We start from the raw sequence: 25,968 nt of genomic DNA, 5'->3' as shown, positions 1-25,968 counted from the left end.
ACGCCGCGGGCCCCAAACGCGACCGGGCCGGCGAGTGACACCCGGGGGCGGTGACAGCCCGGGCCGAGCCGAGAGCGGCTCCGCCCAGTGCCGCTCTCGCCGGCCCACGACGGCCGCGTCCCTCCGCGGGGAGCGGAAGAGGCGCGGCCAGCGCGGCGGCCTCCGTACGGCGGGATGGCGGCGGCGCCGCGTTCTGGGGGGCGGCGGCGGCCCGGAGCCGTCCTGCTGCGGCTGCTGGCGGTGCTGCTGCTGGCGGGCACGGCGGGCGCCGGGCAGCGCTCCAAATGGCGGCTGCCGGTGCTCCTGGTGAGTGCGGGGAGCGGGGCCGGGCCCGCAGCCGCCGGGCCGGCCGGTGTGGCGACGGTCGGAGCGAGGGTGTGCGGGCGGGAGGCCGTGGCTGCTCCGCGCGTCCTCCTCGGGCGGGACGGCTGCCCTCGGGCGCGTCTCGCCCAGGCCGCGCCTCTGTGCAGCCTGAGCCGGAGCTGGTGCGGGGGCTCGGGGCCGTGGCTGCCTCCTGCCTTGCTGCCGGGCTTGAGCCCTCTCGGCGGGTCGGCGGTGGCGGCAGGGGAGAGAAGGCTTGTGCGGGGAATAGTCCGATGGGCGGCGGAGGGAGAGCCGCCCCTGTGAGGCCCATGGGGAAGGAGGGAGTGTCTTGCCCGGCTGGTGCCCGGCCTCGGTGGGCCCTCTGCGGGAGGGGCCGCCCTGCGCCCCCCGTGCGGCCGGGCTGGCGGCCCGCACTGCCGGGCAGCGCCGGGGCCTGGCCTCGGGGAAGCTGGGCCGCTGCGGCGCTGGACCGAGAGAGATGTGGGCCTTAGGGCAGGTGAAGGGATTCCGGCACTTCTCATAAACCCTGCCTGCTTGAATTTGCATGGAGGAAAGCTGTTTTACCTCAAATTCGGTCGGACTTCATCAGACAGTGAGAGTACTATGTACTTTATGTGAAGCTTTTGAGCCTCAGGAACAAAACTGAAGGATCATGGTGAATGCTCCTGTTGGTTCTTAGAACAAAATTTTTTTTTTGTTGGATGGTCCAGACCATCTCATCAGCAGGAAAATGGTAATCATTTCAACAGATATCAGCGTGAAGTTGATTCCGCTTGCGGATCAAAAAACCCCAAGCCTCTTAAACCGTCTTCAAGAGTATGTTGGAGGGTGGTGAAGCATGACTGGAAAGTCCAGTAAGACTGGCTCCAGATTTGACATTTGCTTTCATTACTGTATTGACTTAAAACTCAAAATGGAAGATTATGTTTACTTAAGCTCATGACATTAAGCCTGATGCCAAAAGATGTATGTATTTTTCATCTATTAGTAGCTCTATAAACTATTATATTTATATAACTTATTAGCTAACTTCAGTACTTCTCCTACCCTGTTAGGTTAGACAAAGACATTCCTGGAATCCTACTATGATCTTGCTTCTTCAGTGAACTGAGGACATTTCACTTTCCCACGTATTTAGGGATAAGCAGTGTGGGGCTAGAAGCAAGGGGGAGGCTCCAGTAGGGGGGTCAAACCAAGAGGGAATTTACTTCATTTACTGTGCTTCTAATTGGGGATTCTTGTCAATTATGCTAATTTGCTAAACTTAGAAAAGTGCTGAAGCCCTTCATCATGTGTGTGCTCCACCATAAGTGCACCTGGAGCACTGTCAAGAAATGGTAACTGCTTTTTATCATTTCTAACTTGTTTGACTTGTGATTTTAGGGCTGATAAGGTGTCAAACCCACTAATACCTCTTCCTCTTTTGTGCCTTTGCAGGGGAAGAAGTTTAGCTTTGGGAAGATTCTCTTCAGCAACACCACCATTTTCCTGAGATGTAAGTGGTTACAAGGAATTTACCTGCTCCTTTTTGATGCTTTTTGATGCCCCTCCTGTTTTTAACATTTGGAGCTCAAAACACTGTGAAGTGTTAAACTGCACTGGCTCCAAAGACAGCTAATTAGCACTGCATGAAAGCCACAGCTCTGATATGGTTGAGTCTGTTAACAGCCTTGGAGCTTCCCAGTTGTGATCTGCTTAGGTTGTAGCAGAAATGAATGACTCTATTCATGCTCTTTGTGGAGAGGGCAAGATGGGCAATGGGAGCACCACTTTGTTTCATATAGTGGGTAACCATGTATGGGGTGTGCTTCACTGTGCTGTGAGATGTGCTTTTCCTATCTAAGATTGTTAAATGTCTGAGAGATCTAGTGCCAGCTGGACAGGAGCTATTTGTATACTGATGGGAATACAGAAGGCAATGTTTTTTTGAAGCCTTGTTCCTCATTAGCTGAGTGCTTCTGGGTGTTGTAAGGGAATGTTGCACACTGCAGCAGAGCTCTCTTGAGAGATGTTTTCTCCTGATCCCAGTGCCTGATTTGGATCATCGAGTTTGTTCTGTCGAGCAAACATGTTGGCAGTCTTCTGATTTCTTCTGTGTATTGCTCTTCACTGATCTGGCCAGGTCTATGGGTTATGTGGGTTATGTAGGTTTCTGGTCCAAGGAAAGTTTCTGTGAAATACCCTCTTGCCTGTGAACATGAGGACAGCATCTAGATGGCAGTAAGGTGTTAGAGAAGTGACTAGTTGATTTAGAAAGGTGTGAAATCTTTTTTGAACACTTTAAGTGGTTGTTTGCACCGGTTTTTACCATGAGGGAAGGCTGTTTAGTCTCTGTACTTGTGGTTTTTCAGGTTTAATTTCCAATACATGCCCTTCTTGGGACAGTTTTTCAAGGAGAGTTTGTTGAAGTGCCTCTCTTGATCCCACATGAATCTGAAACAGGAGGGTAGAATTTGAGTGGTTATTAGAGAAGGTGCATCACTTCTGTGTTAGGGCTTTCCCACTTGACAAGTGTAACTGACCCACGGAAGTTCGCATCTTGCAGTGAGACAATTGCAAGTGTACAGCTGCAGGATCGAAATTAGAAATCTGCTGCTTGGGAAGAGGAGTGGGGGTTGAAAGGGCATTTTGGTGCTTTGGTAGGTTTTAGGCTTTCTTGTCTAAAGTTTAATATAAATAGTGTATTGTAGTGACATGGCATCTAAGATACAGGTCTCTGAAGTGATGTGTGTGGTAAATCTACTTGTGCCAAAAAAACAGAGGGATGGAGCTAAGGCATAGGAAAAAATTATTTGTTGTAGGGCAGATCTGTCAGGAAGAATTCGACCCCCTGCCTTCTGATGTGGAATTGAATTACACTGTACTTTTAACCTTTAAACAGGCTTTAAGCCTTAAAATTCTTTAGTGAAGACACCTGTTTTACATACTGGTGTGATTAAAAGATTGACATGAACTTGAAAAATGAAAGAGGAAGGAACAAAGGCTAGGAACTTATTTTTTTCAGACTAGATGAAACTTAAAATGCATCTGATGCTGGGAAGCTTCAACTTTGTGATTTTTTTTTTTTTCTGCCCATGCTTGTGTGGAAACTATTCTCTTTTTGTTTCCTGTCTGTTGCCTCGATGTGTGATGTTTGTGAGGACAAAATGACCGTTCTTGCCAAACATGATTGCTCATGGCCTGTTCGTGGTTTTCCTGAGCACCTGCATCTCTTTTTCTCCTTTTTCCCCCCTCTTCTTGATTTTTTTTTTTTTTAAATCTGTATGGCACATTGGTGTCTGATGCTTTCTGCTTCTGATTGGGAAGATTGCTGCTGGCATGCAGTGTTGTCAATAATGAATTTATTTTTATCTAGTTTTTTGAAGTGTTGTTCTAGAAGGCATTTAATTTCTTGTATAGGATCGTGATAGAAATCCTGCTCTCTGTAAATGAGTACAAAGACTGCATTCAAGCTGAATATTATTGGCTTTTGTTTGAAGGCTGAGGAACTTAAATTTCCATATTGCTGAATTCAGTAAATGCCATGGATAATTTTTCTGAAGTACTTCCTTTTTAAAGTTTCTGTAATTTTGATGTTTGCAGAAATTTCAGATTGTTCTAGTGACCTATTTTACCTCTGTGGGTGCTGCCACTGAATATGTAGTTCCCTATTTATTTTTCACAGAGAAAAACTATTTAAAAGGGGTTTTTGAATCTTATTTTTTGCTAGCACTTTTTTTGAGATACTCCTCGTTTGGTCAGTTTTATCAGAAGAGCCTGTGTCACCAAAGAATTTGGCATCTGCCCATGTCACTGCAGTGCATTAGTTTCCTTATTGTGCTCTCTGCAACATCTAGGGCAATGTGGAACATATATACCTTGTTTTCATGCTGACCAGAAGGTGTAATAAAGAAACTCCTTTTTTTTAGTGATTTTGCATAATTTCTTGGTATTAAAAATGTGTTTTAGTACTCACGAGGTATAAAGTGGGATTAGTCAATTAATACCTGGTGGCAGGGTTTTTCTTCTAATTGCTTTTTCTGGTCAGTATGGAAACATTCCTTAGAAGTGTACATGTAAGAAAGTTGTGGATGCCTCCTCTGATATGAATGTTGCCTGTAAAGTTGTAGGAACTTCTTAGCCACTGCGAGTATCTGTTAACTCAAAAGAGTTTTGCCATTTGCTGACTGGGGAAACACAAATGTAATCATCTAAGTGGCTCTTCCAAGACTCTGAATAGTCACTGCTCATTTTATGTAAGGGTTGAGCTTGTCTTCTTAATGTCAAATTCTCTTCATTGGGCTTTAGTTTAAGAATGAGATTTGAAACACAAAACCCCCACACAACCTTTCCTGGCTAGGGAGAAAGTCTTGTGTTTCACTTTTCATGCATGTTGTTACTAAAGTAAATCACAGAGGAAAGTTGTCTTACTGCTGTTTTAGGTAGCATTGCAGCTTTGACAGCATGGGCCAGTGTGTAGATACCTTGTGTGTCTTTTGGGAGGCTGGTTGTTGACTGGCACAATCTTACCTTCATTTCCTTGGTGATGGCATTGATATATTTAAATTATATGTGGAAATGGCTTAGCATTATCCTGTTCCTAGCTTTCTCTGCCTGTTACATGTGCTCCTATCTCTGAAAGGGAGGCCCTTTTTGTGTATTGGAGTCACTGCTGTTCTCCTCATTTGGTATTTGCAGTTGCTGAAACATCCTTGATTGTCTTTAGAACAAAAAGTTTCCAAATGATCTTCAGCTCTTTAATAGAATTGTATAATGCTATAATGGAATTCTGTTCACATGCTTCTTTCTTTCACTGAACAGTAATGAATTACTTTAGGAAAATATTCTATTGTTTTGCTTTCAGCTTCATGTTTAAAATTTAATTATGTTGGTTTTGCACAGAATGGGAGAAGAAACCTGGAAACCTGAAAGGCAGATGGCGTCTTACATATCTCACGTTTGATTTTTTTTTTTGTTTGTTTGTTTTCTTAGTTGAAGGAGATGAAAAAGCTTGTGACGCCTCCCAGGGTTTCAATGTGACTTGGTACTTAAGATACTCTGACTGCTACAATGAAGTCTTCAACTTTGGGGTAAGAATTCCATGGGAAAACATAAGTTATGGTTTTTAGAGGTAAGCAGGTTTTGGAAGGAGGGGGTTAGAGATGTCTCTCTTGCATCCACGTTATGATTTGGGCCTGAAAGACACATTCTTCCATTGGAAGATAACAAATTTATGGAATAGAATTGAAATTATCCACAACTTGCTGCAATTGCTGACTTTTTTGCGTTTTGGATCAGGTGGAAATGTTTATCAAAATTGTTTTAAACCAAGAACCTAAGTGAATACAGTGACTCTAAAATGAGTGAGTTTATGGTGTTTGAAAATATTTGCAGGAATGCTTAATGACAGTGAATAGAAAAATTTGAATATTTACATATTAAGTCTAAATTCTGTTCTTTAGGGCAAGCATTAGCAATTTGTGCAAAATGTATAATGTTTCTAGCTGATGTAGTAGAACATGGTTGTGCTTTCTATAGTTAATGTTTTTCCATGTTTACTTAAATTATTAATTATGCTGTAACTACTAATCTAACACAGGACTGAGTCTTCACTCTTTAAAATTATAATACAGAGTTTGTTTGTGTAGACTGAAGTTTATTTTTTCTGCTGCATCTCTGCTTTTTAATTCTTACTCAAAGCCTGTATACCATCATTTCTACAGTCTTGTGTAGTTTTGATGCCTTTATTCTACTAAATTTGATTCAAGAGTGTGTGCAGAGCGAAACTATGGAGCTTTCCAGATCTTGTAGCTGTGTGCTGCGATAAACCATTTGAAGTACTTGATGCTAACCTAAGTTCCACTCTGTTTGGCAGGATGAACAAGCAGAAAACTATTTTGGGACTACAGCTGAAGAGCATCCGGGTTGGTCAGGATACTATGCCACTGCTTCTCTCCTCTTTCCAAACTGCTCTGAGCTCTTCAGGCCTCAGGTATGGGTAGAAACCTCAGAGTTTGCTCTGCTGTCTTATACAATATATAGAGAACGTGGTAATTCCTGGTAGATATGTTGGCATCCTGTGTAAGTACCACTGTAGGATGGGAGGTACTTCTTTTTATCTGTTTATGACAACCAAGCTGTGATGATGAGTTCTTAATTTTTCTTCACTTCTGGATTGCTCTTCAATGTTTTGCTCATGGTAGCAAGTAAACCTCAACCAAATCCTGTAGAAGTGATGTACAGATCAATGTTCGTTTAGTTTGTGGTTTTGTATTCTGAATTTGTTTCAAGTACAGGAGGCTACTGCTAGTTGATTAGAAGTGGCAGCAGAGTAAACATCCCACTAAACTTGAATCAATAAAGGACTGGCATTTATTAGTCAAATAATGAAAATGAGTTTTGAAAAATGAATTACTTTAGCACTCATGGAGTAGTAGTGCTAGAATATGTTGGAAAAAAATCAAGTAAAAGCAACAAGACAATGCAAAATTAGCATAGGGAAGTAATGTGCAGACATCAGCTCTACACCAGCTGTATATCAGCAGACTGATGACAATACCAGTGTAATTTGCTGTCTTTATTTAATGGTATACTTAAGAATTGAAGGCAAATTACGGAGTGTTCCATCTGTGCTCAGCCATTCCTCACGTAGACAAAAGATTATGGATAGAAAATGCTGGGAAAGTCTCATAACTATTGAACCTAGTGTTGTGGGTTGCTTTTTGATATTTTTGGTTGTTTGGGTTTTTTAATTAAGAAAAAAGATTAATGCCTAAATATGGCTTTTAATAATCTATTTACATGCCTCTAATTCCTTTGATGTGTGAAGATGGCTTGAAAGGTTTTCAAAAAGAAAGAAAAAATCGATGATGCATGCTTTTACTGTTTTTACTTGGTTTTGTAGAAGAGATCTTGTGAGTTCACCTGTGTAACGTGGATTTGGGCATACTAACTAAACATGCTTGTGAAAGTCTTTAAGGTTTTAAAAATCTTGAAGTTTTTCTCCAATGCCTCTGGAAAGTCTGTGGAATTCTTAACAATATATTCTTGTCAGATACTGATTTCTGAAGTTTCGCAGCAATTTCTTCTCTAAATGTTCAGCCTTATCCTTGTGGTGTAGCAGTTTCACTAGATTTTGAGTCACCACAGTTCAGGAGAGTTAGAAAAAATTTGATCTCTAATAGGCACTCACTCATCCAGGGACTTACCTTTGCATAGATTAGGGCAGAAATCTCAAAACCCTGTATCTGTTTGTGGTGAATTAATCATGTGATGGGGATACACAACTGATTCATGTTTCAAAACGAAAATGAACTTCATACTATCATGTCTGGTTTCTAAAACTAGATGCCTGTTATTTGAGGGGAGGAAAAGTAACTCTCAAATTACAAAACATTAAGTATTCAAGACTTCTTGCATAAATGGACAATTGTTTTATTTAGAAAAAATGAAAGCTCTCCAATACAGCTGTTTAAAGAATAATGAAGTTTGTTGGAAGCTGTTCTGATAATGTCATGTTAATGTGTGAAGTGCCTATAAATGTTAAAGTGCCTATAAACTGTCTATAAATAATTTACCTGTTTTATGTCTTGCAGATTTTCTATAAAGAATTTGTTCGTCCAGAGCCTCTCTCACCTGAGAAACAAGAGGTAATTTTCCTTTCCTTCTAATGACACAGTGTAGTCATGGAAAAGGTAGTTTTGGCATATTTACTTACTCATTTTTCTGTGTTTTTTATTTTCTCCCTAAGGGCTTAAAAGATAAGAAGGAGAGTGCAGGAAATCACACAATGGTGACAGATAAAACTGTATGTATACTGAATCTAGGCATGGCTTGTAATTCAGCAGTCTTATTTTGGTTTTGTTTGCTTTTTTAAAATTTATATTTCTTTGTGTAAGAACTTGATGGTAGCATATTCTATGGTTTTTTGACACCTGGAATTTTTTAGCTTGAAACTAGGTAGTGCTGGGAAAACAGAAAACAGAGTAATTGCTTCTTCTGTAAGTGAAATACAGAACTGATACAATTCCAACCAGTGGTATAAATTAAAAAATAAAATTCTTTTTCCATTGTAATTTAAAAGAGTAATTTAAATTATCTTCTTTAAATGATGACTAATTCTTACAGAATACATTTGGTTTTGTCTTCAGTCAGTTTTTTTTCAGAGACATTATACTTAAAAAGTTTACTGATTACTTCATAGTATTTCTATTATATATTATATTACTAGGAACATTTCTCAAAATAACTTCAACTTTAATGTCCTGGATGCCAAGAAAGAAAATGTATTTTACTCCTTGTGTACATAAGGGGCCGTTTATTGTAAAGCTGAAACATAAGTAGATGCGTACAATTATGAAGTAAAGAATCAATGCAGCAAGAAAAGGTGGCATTTTAAAGGCAAAATTTGTGTATATAAATTTATCCATTTTCTTTCAAGTTTACTGCGTTTCTAAGTTTTGTGTTTTTATGAATATTAGCATAAACTTTTTTTTAATATATATAATATTCTATTTGCTTTGCATCTTGCAGTCAAGAGGTTTCTTAAAAGAAATGCATGCTCTTGATACTGACTTTCTCTTGGAGAGGCCTTTATAAAAAAAATCTTTATTGCAGTTCTGGAGTAGTCATGGGAGTGGCATGCATGTAGATAATCTAAGTTTTAACTTTAAAGCTCTTAGTAAATAGTGCAGCTTCTGAGAGGTCTAGAGTTTCTTCACTTGGGGAGTTAACAGTTCTGTGTGCTGGAACTCAAAGATACCTCTGATTTGATGTATGGCACAAATATTTATCTGGACAAGGTTCCTCTGTTAGTTCACTGGCAAGATTTGAGCTTTGCAAGTTTGAGAGCTGTTGCAGGGACTGTAGTAGTAGTGTGCATAGGAAATGGCTACTATGGAAATCTTTTACAGCTAAGCTACTTCTGTATTATGCTGTAGAATTCAGCCTTCACCAGGGAGATGAGTTCTGTAGCTCTGCAGTTCCCAAGCAATTGACTTCAGCAGGAATCTCTGTGGTGGTCCTAATGCTTCTGTAGTGAAAAAAGTGTGATGCTTTCTTGAATTTTTTGTAGTTTTTGCAGTACCTTTGAGTACTTTTGTAGTAAGCCAGTGTTAGATTTGCAGAAAAAGTCCTGATCATCTCCCAGGTCTTTGAGGATTCTTCATGAATCAAACAACTAAATTTTTAGTGTGATGTCTAATAAGTACCTTTAAAATTCCCATATCAGATAATTATTAACGAGTTTTAGGTCTTGGAAGAGATGAAATTTGTATTTACATGAAGCTACTGGCCACTCATATATGGCCAGTCTACTTCTGCCTTTTCCTTGTCTCCTTGACTGTGCACTGTTTATGTGGAGCTGTTTTATTTTCAGGCAATGAATGCTGTTATCAAAACTTGGCGAGATGGGCCATATATATTTATTGTGCAAATTGTGCAAACTGCAAAGGATTCTGCTGCCAGGCTTAAAAGAACTGAAAGAACAACAACTTCCTCATATCAGAGCCAGCCTTTTACAAGTAAGATAGCTCTTTACAGAGTCAACTGTAAATACGGCACTATTTTATGTATTCCCAGTCAAAGTATTCTGAGGTACTCTTAGCATATACTGTATGGTTTAATTTCATAAGACACTGTCTTTCACTTCACATAGGTAGAGTATTACTACTGCTCATTTAAGAAAAGAGGTAATTGCTTCTCTCTTGAAGATCCTAAGACTGTTCTGTCAGTTTACTGATAGAACTCAGGAAACGTCAATCCCAAGCGTTTCAATTTTGAGACTTGGTTTTTTTGTTTCAGAAATGTGCAGATCAATACAGTGATCTATACTAATAAGTCAAAACTTAGAGTATAAAGATTATAATTATCACAATTATTATTGTATTATATTTAACAGTGCATTGATAACCTATTCAAACTTCAGAGAAATTGAAAAATCCCCTTAAGAAGTGAACTTACATGTGTTTCTGAATTTTTCCTGTTATACATGCATGTCCAGCAAAAATTACTTTTAAGTACTGCTGTGAGTTACTTGGTAATGGAATGTGTAATTTTAAGCTGCATGCTTTTTGGCTGAGTATGTTATGAGTCTTAGGTTCATTAAAGTGCAAGTTAGATTTTAAAGGCCATGTGAAGATGTGGAATTTCTTTACACTTAAGTGAAAGTCAATTAAGTCCTGGCTTCCTCCTTTTGGTTCTTGTTTGATTTTGTAATTGGATTGTCTTTTGACAGTGACAGTAGAACTGAAGGGGCCATATGAGTATCTTTCACTTGCAGACTACCCTCTGATGATTGTAAGTAAACCAGCTTTTCTTTGATCTATAAAATTGTTGGTTGATTTGAATGTCAATTAAATGCACTGCTGTCATACTTCTGGAAACACAGAGCTAGTTTCTCAGGAGCAAAAGTTACTTAGCCAAGGGTGTTTTTTGGTTTGATGGGCTTTTTTTGTTTGTTTGGCGTTTGTTTTTGTACTTAGTACAGGATAGGGGAGACAGACAGAGATTTCAGTTCCTTGCATGTACTGCCAATGTTGTCCTTCTCTGGATTGTTTGAATTAATGGTTGTTAATTTTTTGTTCCTGAAGTTATCAGTATTATTAGCTCTAAACTGACAAGTTTTACTGGTGCTGTTTTTCTCCTTAGCTCATGTCTTAGAAAATCTACTATTCTGTGCTTTTGTTTGCAGCTACCCTTTCATTTGTCACTGCCTTCTTTGTTCTTTTATAGCTTTATCTCGCTTCCTCCACCAGCTGTCTTACACCCCATGAGGAGGTCTTTAACACTGCTTAGCAGTGAAAGCATAATTGAGCTACAAAGAGCTAATCCCTGTTTTATTCAAAGGAGTTATTGACTTGGTTTCTAGTTTCTTCTGTTGAGAAGGCTAAACAATGAAGGAACGTAAAATGTTTATGTAGTGAAGAGAGACTTTAGCTGGGGATCAATAACAAGTAAGGTCTCTAGCTTGACTCTATTGGCAAGAGCAGCCTGTCAATAGTGGAGCCTGGCAGCATTTATGAAATGCACATTTTATGTCCTGGAGAAGCAAAAAGCCTCCAGCAGCCCTATTGAAATGTAATTCATCAGTGAAGATATCCCATGTGACAGGACCAGAAAAGAATCTGTATCTCTAAATGTTTTCTCAACACAGCATCTGCATGTGAGCTGTCTTGCCTAGATTCTTAGCATTTGAACTGCATGGAATGGTCAGGTGTGAAAGTGTGTAAGGATCAATAAGCTACTCTACTAAGGAAGGTGTTTTCAGTTTGTGAAAGTTTTGGTGGATTGTGCAGCTAAGAAATTAAATGTTTGCTTGGTTTTCTAAAAAAAAAAAAAAAATCTTACTTCTGAAAGAGGACACTGCTTAATTATTAAGCACTGTCCTGTGCTAACTGCTTCCTGCTATTCACTTAATGTCTTATTCTCTCCTAATTCCTGTTTTTGCCTTTCTTTGGTATGATTAGAAAATTCAGCATCGAGTAACATTATCAAGCTTATTGTTTGCTGTATGAGACATACCATGAAAAGTTCTTCTGAAGCAAGTAACACTGAACCAAAAAATCACAAAATCTTAATATTTTAATGAATATCTGGATTTCTTTGTCAGCTGCAGGTTTTTTGCTGGCCTAAAACTTGGTAAAAAGCTGAGTTTGCTGGAAATCAGCTTTTGAGAAAAGTTGTCAAATTATTTGAACACAGGGCATGCAAGCATTGGTTGCTCATCTCTGTTCTATGGAATGGTGTCTAAAGGTGGTCTGTGAGTTTATTTGCAGAGTACTGTAAATGTATGATGAAGTTATTAATAGAACAATACATGAGAACGAATAGAGTTTCTAGTACTTGATGATTTGCTTGAATTCTTACCTTTTGGAATCTAGTAGCATGTATCTTCCTTGGAAAAAATTGCCAGACTATTCTTCAAGGGAGAAATTGCGCAGAAATTCAGTTACTCTCATTCCCTTTGTTGGTAGTGAGAAATTAGACTCTCACTGTTAAAGAGTCCAGAGAAGACAAATGCTCGTCTATTTAAAAACTTCCAAAGTTGCTATACTAGAGGAGAAAATAGAGTTGTCTTACAGCTGTGGAATGGAAACAAGGATATTATTTTTCTGGGTCTAAAGTTCCTATGTCTTTCTTCTTTTTGTGCAATAGTTTTTCATGGTGATGTGCATTGTGTACGTATTCTTTGGGGTTCTGTGGCTTGCGTGGTCAGCCTGTTACTGGCGGGATCTCCTGAGGATCCAGTTCTGGATTGGTGCTGTTATCTTCTTGGGAATGCTGGAGAAAGCCGTTTTCTATGCCGAGTTCCAGAACATCCGCTACACGGGCGAGTCCGGTAGGTGGCAGCTGCCTTGTGCAGGATGATTGAGGGGGATAGCACTAACGGCTTATGCTAAATTGGGGTGGCACACACATGTTAACTATATGGTTACTTGAGGATTGTTTCAAAACAAAGAACAGGGAACTAGAGTTTCTGTGGTTTTGTATGTTGTAAACATGGTGCTCTGTGTTCTTCTAAAGCTAAAATGCTGTTGCTTTCTCTGACTCCTGAGAGTAGTGTCTTAGGTATATAGAATGCTACATTCTGTTGCTGCAGTGCTGGTTTTAAGTGTAAAATAGGACTTGCTCAGTGTAGCTTGTAATTAATTTCTCACAATTGGTAGTGACCTTGGAAAGATACTCTGAAACTCCTTGTTCAACATGACAGCATTGTGGATAACTTAGTATTCATCCCATAGCCTCATAATCCATATTAAGAGATTCCGTTTACCTAAAACTCTTTTATTCTGGTTTTGAGTTTTCAGGCTGGATGCATACAAATGAAAGACTGCAAGTAAAATATCATTATGACTTTGCTAATTTGCCATACCCATGGTGGAGAAAGTTTTGTTGGTTGACTTGTTTGGAAGAGTATCCAGGCTGGATGTAAAATTTTTCTGTAGCTTTTTTTTTAATGCTAAGTGACCTATCTTTTCTGAAAGCTAACTCCAGATGTAGATAATAAAAAGATTATATGCACTTCATTAGCCTACTTTTATGTCTGCTCTCATACTATAATTGCATGCAGTAGTTTATAAAACAGAAATTGCATTTTAATGCCCTGTCTTTCTCCTCTTTGCTTTTGGTAGTTCAAGGAGCAGTAATACTGGCGGAACTTCTTTCTGCTGTGAAGCGCTCCTTGGCTCGAACTTTGGTCATCATAGTCAGCCTGGGATATGGGATAGTCAAGTGAGTAACTCTGTTACAGGCTTTTTGTGATCTGAAGGGTTTTCAATATTGGTTTTTAAGAATTTAGGGCAGTATTCATCTGCCTGTACTTTGCTTGTTTAAAGGTAAGTGCTTTAGTTAAGTGCTCTGAAGATCTAGACTTCTTCTCTAGTAAGCAGAGATAGTTCCATACTGTGATTACTCTTCTTTCCATCTACCTCTGTGTGCTACTGTAGGGTGGTTTTCTGAGTCATTATTGAGATACTCCACTGACTGAAATGGGAAATTTATGGGCCTGCCTTCTGAGAGAGGGGAAGCTTATAAAAATGGGGTAGGGTCAAGAACCATTGATAGGGGAGGGAATCTGCTTCGGTAAGACTGTGGCTCATTTGTCCGTCTACAGCTGTATTCAATGGTATAAACGCATGCTAGGTGGCAGTGGGAATTTTTGGCAAGTGTGGGTTTGCTGGGGACACTGGTGAGGAATTGGGATGAGACTAATTGAAATGGTTATAAAAAGCTAACCAAGTTAACTAAGAAACAGGACTGTTGCGTCTCTCTCCCTTAGTCGCATCATACCCAAGACAAAATGAATAGTTAGTTTCAAGCACCATAATAATATTTCTGGGTCTAGATGTGGCTTGTTACAAGGACCTTTTATTCATATGCTTCATACCTTATGTTTAGATTCAAGTTGACATGACTTTACTTTTTGGTTTCCACTTAATCTGAATTTCACATTGTTTCCTACAGACCTCGCCTTGGAGTGACTCTTCACAAAGTAGTTATGGCTGGAGCCCTTTATCTGTTATTTTCTGGCATGGAAGGTGTTCTTAGAGTCACAGGGGTCAGTAATAACTGCTTGAATTTTCCCATATGCCACAAACATATTGGCTGTATGTACTTGTGTGAGCAGCTACTTTCCCTCCCCCTCCCCAGCAACCAAACCCAATTCCCACTGCTCCAGTTTTGGTGGCTGTGCCTGGGGAAGTGTGTGTGAGTGGTGATGCTACTGGATTCATTAAGTGCCTCTTGGGATGTAGATTTCTGTTATTCTGGTTTTGGTTTAAAGTATTTAACCTGTCGTATATTTGATACTTTTCCAGTTTTTCTATGACACTGTGGCTCTGATAGCAAACTTGGCCCTGTCCATGATTGATGCCTGTATTATATTGTGGATATCCTTTTAAAAGCTGCAGAATGTGTGACCTTGCTCATAGCTTATTATTTCTGTCTTGTCCTTGAAAGGAATAAAAGGTGTTTTGCTTGTTTCTGTTAGGACTTTGATAAGTTTATGATGTACATGCAAAGGCAAGTTTTGCCTTTTTAGTCAAACTCATGGTTGCCAATGGAGCTTTCAGTTCATCCATGGATAGTGTACAAGATCTAATTACTACACCTCTAACAAGCTGGTTGCTAATTTTCTGTAATGGAGGTGGCCAGAGCCAGTTAATCACAGCAGCTGCCTCAGCAGAGACTCCTTTTAGCAGTGCTAGAGTGACTTAATGTGGAAAACTGTTTCTTGCCTTGCTGGTGGAGAGCTGTTGATGTGGTATTGTCAGTTCCTCTCTGTACATGGGACAAAACTCTTGGTTTAAGCCCTCTGTTTCTGTAGCAAAACTTGGAAGTGTTGTGGTGGCATACTGTTGGTTTCTCATAAAACAGCCTGACCCTTCTTACTTCTCTACTTTGTTTTCTTTTCAGTTTGTTCTTATTGGCTCTCTCTTTGTCTCCAGGCCCAGAATGATCTTGCCTCCTTGGCTTTTATTCCCCTGGCTTTCCTAGATACTGCCCTGTGCTGGTGGATATCCTTCACTGTTTTACTTGATGGGTTGTGTTTTCTTTTGAATTTGTTTTTTTGGAGTCTTTTCTTGGCTGAACTTTTTTTTTAAGTAAGATCTAAGTGTATATTTTTTTGTACTTCTGGTAAAGGTTATAGAAGTTCTATAATTGAGTGTTCAGGTAAGCCTCTGCTGTTTTTGCTGAACTGGTTGTGCCTGTGTAAAGCTGCTCCAAAATATATTCTGTCTACTATCAGTCTCTCATTGTTGAGTATGAAAGTATTTTGTCCTAGTGTATAGCATGTCATGGCACCAGAGCAGTAGCCTTTGAAGAAAGGAATCAGTTTATGTTTTAGGGAGAAGGCTGCTTAGCAACATCAAACCTAAAAGTCTCTGTAAAATTTGAACTAGTCTTGAAGTCAAGTGACAAAATGAGGCAATGTTTATTTTTTGATATCTTGATGTGTTCATTTTAAGCAACCATAATCTTGTGTGACTTTAGCAATTGACATCAAATGCTGAAGTTGTGTATGGCAAAATCCCTCTAAAGTGTTCTTAGCTAAAGTCAATCACAAAAAATGTTTAAAATGTGAATAGCTGGCTGCCCAGCTGTGACAACCACAGTTTTCCCTTATCATGATGTCTCTCCTAACCACTTGTTTTGTCACTGTAGAAATAAAGAAAAAAAAGTGTGAAGGCACCCATATGCATTAAATAGATCTTAACTATTTTCTCGTTTCTGGTTCAGATTTTCATTTTCATTTATCAAAAGCACAGCCAACTCTTTCCTGAGGGAAAAGGCCATAGTCCAAAATAGAGGTTTGGATGCCATCTTTGTGTGACAAGAGTTATAGGTGTAGATGACTAAATGACATGAAAGGGACAGATTTTGCTCTCTGGCACCTTTGTCATAGCATAAATCTTCTACTGAGAATAGTCTAATTTTTTGGAGGGTTAAGTGTGTGATTGAGAGAGTTGTTGATCATAAAGTTTGTGTCCTCCTAAGTTTGTGACTAGCTTGTCCCTTCAGGGACTTTTCCTTGACTGTCCCTACATATTCATCAGCTTAACTCAAACAATGAAGCTGCTAAAACTTCGAAGGAATGTTGTGAAACTCTCTTTGTATCGGCACTTCACCAACACGCTCATCTTGGCAGTAGCAGGTAAGCAGAAAATTTTTCCAGTTAAATAAAACCACTTTTCATTTCCATCTAGGGCTTGATTTGCAAATTTTAAGTTTGGTGGCCTTTCTGTAAGTACAGTCAAAATTCTTGGTATCTCTAACACTTGACCCATTTCTGAAAGTGGGTCTTTGCCAAGGGTTATGTCGATATTTCAGAGATAATGGATTACTAGTCCTGATGTTAACAAGATCAGTAGTTCTATGCAGCTCCTCTAACACAGCACTTTTGTCCCACTTCAAGCTGCCAGGGGCAAAAGTTTATTATCTTATGCTGTTAACTTCACAGAGATACTTTTTGCCAAAATTGTGATACTGATGTATGTGATGGGATTTTAAGATGTCTGAAGATCAGAGTGATTCTTAGAAAAACTGTATTCTTAGTTTTGTAGCATAATGCCCTCTCTATTCTGGAAGAATACAGATTGAGTTTCTTTTTCCATTTGTATGTGATCAACTGAATTTCAAGAATAAATTTGTTGGTACTTCCAGGTTATCTGCTATAAATACAATGAATAGAAAAGTTTAAAGACTGTGCTTTTTTATTTAAACAAACAATCAAAAAAGTACATTCCTTTTGAAAATTGGCTCTGATGAAATTCCTTTCAGCACCTCGTTCTTGGTCATCTTAAAATACTTTAGTGAGGGAAGTCTCTTCTATAACTGCGGTAAGAGCATGGTTTGAGTGTTGAAACTGTTATGGGTCAGGATCTGAATGCTTAAGGCATTCAAGCAGATCAGATTGTTCAGTTACTTCAGGGGTAAGGTCAGCTTTACTTGTCAAGTGATAATGAAACCATGGTTTGAATGCTAGATAAAAGTGATACAAGAATAATGAATAGTAGTTAGGAGTTGGTTAAATACTCAGTATTTGATTCATGCCTTGTGTCTGTAAAGAAACATGAGTAAAATATACTAGTCTATGCCTAAATTTCTAAGGTCAGTGCAATAGATCCATCTCTTGTTTTCCAAAACTATTAAATTGCATTTCAAGACTTGACGTTTTTGATCTTTGCTTGGGAAACACAGTCCTGTTAGTTGGGTATTTGGATTGACATCTTTTGTGGTAATAAGCAGCTTGTTTGTTTGAATGTTGCAGCATCTATTGTATTCATCATCTGGACAACCATGAAGTTCAGGCTGGTGGACTGTCAGTCGGTGAGTTTATATTAAATGTTTTCTACAATTGCTGCCTCTTGATAAGTTTATGTTTGGCAGTGAGATTACCCATAACAGTGATACTTTTAGCCTATGGTGCTTTGTGGCAATGAGCCTGTTTGACAGATGCTTATAGTTCATCCTTGGAAAGAGATGAGGACATGACCTTTCTTGCTTCACAACATCTTTCATTTGTGCTGGTTTTCTTGACAGGACTGGCAAGAGCTATGGGTGGATGATGCCATCTGGCGCTTATTGTTTTCAATGATCCTTTTTGTCATCATGATTCTGTGGAGACCATCTGCTAACAACCAAAGGTTCAGCTTTTCTTACCTCTTTCTAAAAATCCTGGGTTGTAGGAATGGTAGTTTATTCAAAGAGTACTGGTGGATGATTTTTAGTTGCTGTCCATTGATCAATAAGGATACTAAGCAGTGTTTGTAGGGAAAGGTAAACCTAGAGAGGTTACATACATAAAATCCAGTCTGTTCATGGTGCCCAGCTTATTCCAAAAGAAGTAACTTAAGCATTGTTTTAAAGACTGACACTAAACATAATCAGTGAGGTTCACAGAATAATCAAGCCATGTATGTGTTGGAGTAATGGATCTCTTGGGAGACAAGAGATGGAATACTAAGGTAGCTTTCATTCTTTCACTTCTTTCACTATTCTTTCACATAGGTTTGCTTTCTCACCACTGTCAGAAGAGGAGGATGATGATGAGCAGAAAGAGCCAATGCTAAAGGAAAGCTTTGGTAGGAGAAAAATAATTTTCCACTCAATTTCAGTGTTGAAGGCAGTTCTGTGGAGGAAGGTGTCTTGCTCTCTGGCAAAAATTGCTGTTGATACACAGAATTCTAGAGGAAACACTGACTTTATGTTTAGTATTTACATCACCTGTTTAATTCTGGGATTTTCTCTTGACACTGAAAACACTGCTACTGCTGTGGTTGCTTTGCCCTGTCCAGTGGGCTTTGTTTCATTAAATATGTCATGTCTTAGGTTTTAATCCAGTTGTGATGACAAGCATCTCTTGAATATTATTGCTAGACAGAGGTTTAGTGTGCAGTTCTTTTAAAATCCCATTTAAGAATTTTCATTTATTATCTCTTCTCTCAACTGTGAAATCTTCTTCATTCTTTACATTAGGGCTTAGCATAGGAATGTCCAGTGTAAATGTAGGAGTGAATATGTTTCTTCATGAAATTGTCTTTTGTAGCACCTCTCTTTATAAGTTGTGTGAAAGGTAGGGCTACATGCCTACTGCTGTCTGTCCACAAATCAGTTATGCTGGGATATATCAGTGCTGTTTGGCTTGTTTAGGAGCTGAGGAGAAGTGTGTAATCCATTTGGTGCATTTGGCAAACCAGCACTATATGGCTGCCTGCCAGGCCACATTGCTTCTCAGCTCTTAAGGCAACCAAGTGGCTGGTGAGCAGTCAGTAGGTAAAGTAAACTTCAGGAACTGCCTGTGTTTCAGAATGGTTGAGGCTGAAAGGGACCTCTGGAGGTCATTCTGTCCGAGCCCCTGCTCAAGCAGGATCACCCAGAACACGTTGCCCTGGGCAGTGTCCAGATGGCTTTTGAGTATCTTCTAGAGCAGAGATTCCACAGCCTCTCTGGGAACTATGTCTGAGTTCTATGCTGCTGATGTTCTGTGATGCTGAAAGTACTAGAAGTTTATATTTCCTAGGTAAAATTGTAAAATTCGGTAAAAACTGCATACTCCATCTGTCAGGAAAAAATACTGCAAGCCTTTCAAAGGGGAAGCAGTTGAAATCATTAGCTTGTAATTCTGTCTCTCTGACTGAGATGAAATATCCTGAATGAACACTCAACACTTTCATGTACAGTCTATGAACAATTATAATTCAGTTACTCCAATCTTTTTTCTTTTTTTGGCTTCAGAGGGAATGAAAATGAGAAGTACAAAGCAAGAACCAAATGGGAATGTAAAAGCAAACAAAATTGTGAGTATGACCTCTGTACTTCAAAGAATATAAGATTCATCTCTTCTTTGTTAACTTTTTGGTTTGCCTTGGAGTGTGAGTGAGCCAAAGTATCATGAGTTAACACAGTACTGCTGAAAAGAAAATAAATACAGGTTTCTTGTGAGATTTCCTGTAAATACGATGGGAACGTAAGAATTCAGTGTGTTCTTCAGTAATGTTTCCATAATTCACTGTAGATAGAACTGTATAATACAATATTCTGATAGTGATTAATGTATTATTTTAACAAATCTGTCAGTCTGAGAGGGAGGCTGAGCCATATTTTAAATAAATTGCCCTCTGCTTTTGAGATTGGTGATTGATTACATGAGTGGGGTGATGTGTATATTTTTATCTACCTACCTAAATACTTTGGAGGACATGCATTTTTTTCTTTGTGGTTATAAGCAAGATGTTTTCACATTTATGTAGGAGGTCTAAAATATGTCTTGGAATCTTTTCAAAGAATTCATCCATAAATTTAAAAGTGGAAAGTACCTGTAGGAATTCATTATAATAGCAATCATATTTTTGTCATTAACATTGTTTTCTCAAGAGTTGGTTGGAGCTGTATACTACTTACCTGAGGATAGAGAAGATGAAAATTAAACTTTTCTATTTTGCAAGGGGGTGGTGTTGAGGACTGTTACAGAGTTCACAGCAAGTGGATGGGTTTCTCTTTATTTTTTTTTTATCCTTGGAATATGTTTTCTGTAATCCAGAAATCAAACTGAATGAGGTTTTTTTGTGTGTGTGTTTCTATTTAATTTTTTACCTGACATTAAAATACCATTTTTTTAATCAAGTAAGTTGAAAAGAAATAGGCTTGCATATGTCAGCATTGTGGAAAAACTGACTTTTGTTTTCTGTTTAATTTGTGTGCTTGTAGCAAGAGGATGACCTGAAATGGGTAGAGGAGAATGTTCCTTCATCAGTGACAGATGTGTGAGTATTTCTGTAGTCTCAATAAAGGCAGGTTCCTTTCCCATAGGAATACCTCAAGATGCCTTATCACTTGTATGCTGCACTTCCATGAGCAGAGGTTGGGTGCAGCCTGGCACTGGCCTCTGATCCCTTGTATGGAGTCTGCAGGGGTTGCACACAGGCTGACTTAAGGAGCAGTCTCTTGGTGTGTGAAACTATAGACTGGTCTGCATTTTACTGAAGTTAAAACAATATACATAAATCCAGAAAACAAAGAACAAACAAACCCCTTTCTTGTGCTCTGAGAAGACCTTTGAGTATCTTGCTGAATATAAGCCATAGAATAATGTAATCCAGTTTTCAGCTTTATCTGGAACATGTGATGTGATTTTTGTGCTTTTGGTAATATAGTCAGCTATGTACACTGTCTATATCTCTTCTGCTTTTAATAACTTTTACATGCTAGAAGTGTCAGTGTCTGTGTCTACGTTTTCCATAACAAAACTGAAGTTCATAGATCTGTGTTGTCACAAATTTGAACAGGTAATTTTGGCAGAGGATCTGGATTGAAGTACGAAACTTTGCTTGAACTTAGGTAAAAAAAAGAAATTAGGTGAAGTTTTAAGAGGAAGAAAAGTGCATTTTCTCAATTGAATTTAGTTTTCCCAGTTCTAGTACTTATTTTTTGAAGACTGATAGGATTCCTTAAGCAAAAAAGGACTAGACTGGTATAAACTAGGAGAGGGCACTTTGAGGTAATCTGTTGCAGGTTTTTCTGTTTCTGAGAGTGTGATCAGGGTTGTGAAGAGCCAAGATCCCAATAAATGGGAGATCTGTTGTAGCTGGAAAGGCTGAAGTTCCAGTGGAACTTGTTTGACTTCTGGGGCATGTTTTTATAACATGGTTCCATATTGTAAATGTCTTCAGTGCAGTTCAGCAGTGTTCCTGCATGAGTGAAGCAGCTTATTTTATGGCAACCTGAAAATTGTTCACTTGTTAATGAGAACCATAATAAAAAAGAATAAAAACTGTGAAGGTCATTGAGGATACTCCTTGGGCTCTTCCTTTTTTGTCTGTCTTTCTCTAATTTCTTATAAATTGAAAGGTCTGTCTTCATTGTTTCTTTTCTGTGCCCTAAAAACATAAGGTTGAAAATGGTTGTCAGTATGCTCTTAGTATGTGCTCTAATTGTTTTAACTTCTTTTTCCCCCCACTGCAGGGCTCTTCCAGCTCTTCTGGATTCAGATGAGGTCAGTAAAGAAATCTTCAGTTCAGATTAGTCTTCTGACATGCCAGGGGAGTCATGAGTCAGTTGATAAGGTCTTGGCTTATCAGAATTGGACTCTGCTCATGTCAGCACAACGGTAAAATACTACAAGAGGGGAAGGATAGTGGAAACAACCACAATACAACTTCTTAAAGTACAAATGTGTTCTTAAATAAGTGGTGTATCTGCTATGTAAGTTGGACTCTTAACTTAAAATGCATATGAGTGTTGTTTGTTGTGAATGTGCATGTTCTGAATAATGTAAATCTACTGGGGAAAATTACAAGGTTGCATATTTTATTTTCTAGGAAAGAATGATTACCCACTTTGAAAGGTCCAAAATGGAATGAAGAAGTAGCTTTTTGCTCTTGGAAGTGGAGACACCTCTTTTAAAGTTGCTTGGTGGAGCAAGTGCATCCTGCTGATTTGTCTCTTGATCTCAGCGTTGAAAGTTTGATGCTTTAATGTCTTGGAGGGTGTCTTGCTGTGGAGGAAGTTCACAAGGACATTATAAAACTTCTGGAAATTTGAATTTAAAGTTGCTGCAAGTTTGGATTTTTAAGCAATTGACATGTGTACTATTCCAGCACCTTCTGTAACTTTTCAAATATTTAATCTGTGAAACTAAAATTCCTAATGTCTGCTTGAGGAGTTTATATTTCGATGTTACAATTGACACTTAGAGGTGAACTGCCTCTACCTGTTTGGGGGGAGGGTGGGGACAGATAGAAATAAGCACTGAAGAAACAACAGACCCATTTTCTGGTAGATAACAGCTGCTGTTGTATGTCATGTGTTCAACATGCATGAAAGAGTTTTAGAGAGAAGCTCCTGTTGATGAAGAAAATGAAGATGCCAGAAAGGAAATATTTGGAAAAGTTACAGTGATATGAGTTTTTAACAAAATCAAGTGCAATTTTATTCATAACACTGTGTATGAAAGATTTTCTATTTTAAATGCCATTGACCTGTAGGTAGCAGCTGCCTAGAGCTAACACTCGCTGTTGTGGCACATCTCATTGCCGGCAATGTGGTGGATGCCTGGAAAAACGATTTGCCCCTGCCTTTCATGTGTTGCATGATTTAATTTTAAAAAATACCCCAACAAATAAAACAACAAAAGCAAACATCACCAGAACCACTCCTGCAGTGCTCCACAAGTGCTTGACTACATGTTAAGCAGATATTAACTATATGTTTCAGCAGAACTCTTCTCCCCTTGCGTGTAACATCTCCCACCAAGAAGTTGGCACTCCTCTATGAGAAGATGGCGAGCACTGCCTGCCTTACTTGAAAGAGTATTTATGGGGAGTCCACGGTGCTGGGATAGTTCTGTTCCCAGTGTCTGTTTAGAATTGCTTCCTATGTAAGTGATTTGATGCTGGGCTTTCCTGTCCCAGCTGGTCCCTGTGGCCAAGAGGTACTCTGAGATCACTGTGTTTCAGTCGAAGTTGCAGGTTTCTGTTCTACATAATTGCATTTTGTTCTCCTTTTTAAATGAAGAAGAGCTTTTGGACAATGTTCTGGTTTTTGCTTGGCTGCAACAGCTGAAGTTGCAATAACTTCCTCATGGAAACCTGTTATGGACTGTATGACAAAAGCTCTAATTTGTGTTCATAACCTTTAGAACTGATGATTAGGAGGCAAGCAGCAGCTGGATATCTAGGAAGCAGATGTGGCTGCTGCTGGAACGGCATAGAGCATCAGGTTTTCTGGTTCTTCTCATAGCTATGTCAGCAGAAGTGAACATGTGCTTGTACTTCATTCATTCCACTGTAAGGTCTGGTAGCTTAGCTGTAGCTCCTCTTTATCAGCAATTCAAGCTGAACATGGCACTTTACAGTAGCTGGGGCACAAGGACACAGCATCTTCTGCTAGCTGTGTTGTGGGAAGGGCAGAGAAAGAAAGTGTGGCTATAGCACCTCACTGCTTCTGCAAGAGTTGCTGGAGCTCTTCTGCCGTCCTCTTCAGGCCACAGATAGAATCTTTAATTAGAAAACAATTCTAATTTGCCATGCCTAATTGATGAAAAAGGTATTACCCCTGTGTCCTTTTGGGGAGAGGAAATTTTTTTGTGAAATAAAGCTACACAAAGCTTGCTATTTAAATTTTTTTTGGTTTTGTTTTCATTTTTAAAGAAATCCTATTGGTTTGGGTTGTTTGGGATTTTTGAAACAAATAGGTAAAAATGTTCTCTACTAGAAGCACAAAAGTTTGTATGTACTATTTAATAAAGGCTAGGCAAAGTGTAGAAAGGCTCACATTGTGTCCTTCCAGTTTCTTACTCCTGCTTCTCTCACATGAAGTGTTATCACCTTCACAAATCTGCCTGATTTTAGCTCTTTAGTCCATGGTATATATAATGCAGTTAGTTTCAACTTTTTAAGTTCTCAGTTCTTCTTGAGATTGAAAATGAAGTCTGTCATTTGAAAAGCTAATGGAAAGAGGGCAAATCAGGAATTTCTGAAAAAAAAGGTAAAAGAACCAACCAGTTTCCCTAATTGTACTAATAGTTCAATTATTAATTTAAATTCTAAAATAAACATAGCAGTGTGGCCCTTTCAGCCTTTGACTATAGCGGTCTTAAGCAGTCCTTGCTGCCTTCTACTCTTCCATTCTTTTACTCACTTCCAGCACTATTTAAAGTTGTCCTGAATTCCACAGGGAGCTTGTTGACCCCTTAGTTAGCCATTTTTGGTTTTTCACTTGTTTAGCAAAGTTTGTGTTGTTGGAAAGTAGCATCTGCTTCCTGGCCCAGAGCAGGCGTGTGCTGGAACTTGAGTGCAGTCCTTGGGAGCAGCTGTGTGAGAGCCCAGCTCCCAGGGCTCGTGGGGGCTGTGGCCCTGCAGTGCAGGAGAGATGGCAGTGCATAAGCTGTGGGTGAGGAGCAGAGGCTGTGCTTGCAGGCTGCAGCAGCGTGGCATGTCCCTCAGCAGCATGTTTGGTAAGTGTGTTGGTTGTCCTTACGGATCTTTGCCTCTTCTGAAACCTGATCTTGCTCCCAAAGACACGTTGGCTCCCTGACCTGGAAAAACTTGGGAAAGCTTCAGTGAGCTAGCTTGCTAGAATGCTTGAAACCAGAAATCCTGCAGGTTGTTACCTTTAATTATGTAGGCAGGGAAGACAATTCAAATTTATACTCCTTTCAAAAACAAACCATGCAAGCTGTTCTGAAGGCTTGATGAGCTGGAGGGAGAAATGATCTGAGATCTGCAAGAGTTCTTCAAGAAGCTGTTAGTAATAAGAAAAAGTAAATGTCTGACAGGAGTATTTTAGAGTTTATTTATTTTAGAGTACTTGTTTCTGATTAATTCTGTATGGATTTGTTTCCTTATTTGTGAGAAGTAGCTGTTGGGATTGTAGCATATATCTGTAGCATATACCATACAGAAAACTGGAAACACAGTGAAGAAGATGATGACCAGCTTTTTGTTAGGGTGACAAGATGTCCCTGTTAGGAACTCCCATGGAGGGACTGAGTAAGAGATCACATGCCCTGGTAAAGAAATACCAGAGGCTTGATAGGCACACACTGAGTCAGGATCATAAGACCTAGGGAAGGTTGTGTTTATTTTATTCTGCAGATGTAGGGTGTGTGAGTTTGTGGGCTTTATTTATCCTCATGTTCACTGTATATGGCATTTTAGTTGTATGCTACATTGTAAGTCTAAAGAGGGTCATGCTTCACAAATCATTTGCTCTCTGGAGTACAAACATGTGAAGTCTTTATTAGCCAGTGTCACTGAAACATTTCTTTTCACTAATCGGTGCCGTGTCCCTTTTCCTTTTGTGACATCCTTGGTTAAAAAAGACAGCTATATGCCTGAGCCATAAGACCTTTGGAAATATGGAGTTTTGCTATCTGTGAGGAGGGATCTGACTTAGCACAGTTTTGTGCTAAGCACAAAATGTTCATTCCTGAGGAGGAAAGAAGTTGGATGCAAGAATGTTGATGCAAGGTGCTTGTTCTCCCATTCCTGTGCTTTGATCTTCCAGCACAGAGCATCCTCAGTCCCTGTTTTCTACAGTCTCTGTTGGTGAAGATGCTTGTAGAATTTAGTACTATGTGCTTTTTGAGTTCGGTTTAGTTAATTTAGTTTCTAGGTCAGTGATTGTGAACGTTGCACCTCTCCATGACAAACATAAATGCAACCG

At 39.2% G+C, this 25,968-nt stretch overlaps 1 protein-coding gene across 1 annotated transcript; it reads left to right on the top strand.

The window, feature by feature from the left end:
* The first annotated feature begins 174 nt into the window (after positions 1-174).
* TMEM87A (transmembrane protein 87A) lies at positions 175-24,251 on the top strand. Its single transcript, XM_054275866.1, has 20 exons — positions 175-306; positions 1,762-1,819; positions 5,296-5,393; positions 6,179-6,295; positions 7,899-7,952; positions 8,054-8,110; positions 9,680-9,824; positions 10,538-10,599; positions 12,457-12,640; positions 13,434-13,533; positions 14,266-14,359; positions 14,619-14,690; positions 16,348-16,456; positions 17,573-17,631; positions 17,845-17,948; positions 18,313-18,386; positions 19,540-19,601; positions 20,512-20,567; positions 21,766-21,796; positions 22,122-24,251. Exons 1-20 carry the CDS (start codon positions 175-177, stop codon positions 22,161-22,163), a joined length of 1,710 nt encoding a protein of 569 aa, XP_054131841.1. The 3' UTR covers positions 22,164-24,251.
* The last annotated feature ends 1,717 nt before the right edge of the window (positions 24,252-25,968 follow it).

This window comes from Melozone crissalis, unplaced genomic scaffold (assembly GCF_028551555.1).
Source record: "Melozone crissalis strain CALT ecotype California unplaced genomic scaffold, PUWL_Pcris_2 ptg000018l_1, whole genome shotgun sequence".
NCBI lineage: Eukaryota > Metazoa > Chordata > Aves > Passeriformes > Passerellidae > Melozone > Melozone crissalis.
This window is presented reverse-complemented; position numbering and strand designations above follow the sequence as displayed.

Bases quoted from the DNA above. Each gene is read 5' to 3' on its own strand.
- TMEM87A (XM_054275866.1), top strand. From the start codon at position 175: ATGGCGGCGGCGCCGCGTTCTGGGGGGCGGCGGCGGCCCGGAGCCGTC. The intron at 12,641-13,433 runs GTAGGTGGCAGC...TGCTTTTGGTAG, and splicing joins CCGCTACACGGGCGAGTCCG to TTCAAGGAGCAGTAATACTG. The intron at 16,457-17,572 runs GTAAGCAGAAAA...TGAATGTTGCAG, and splicing joins GCTCATCTTGGCAGTAGCAG to CATCTATTGTATTCATCATC.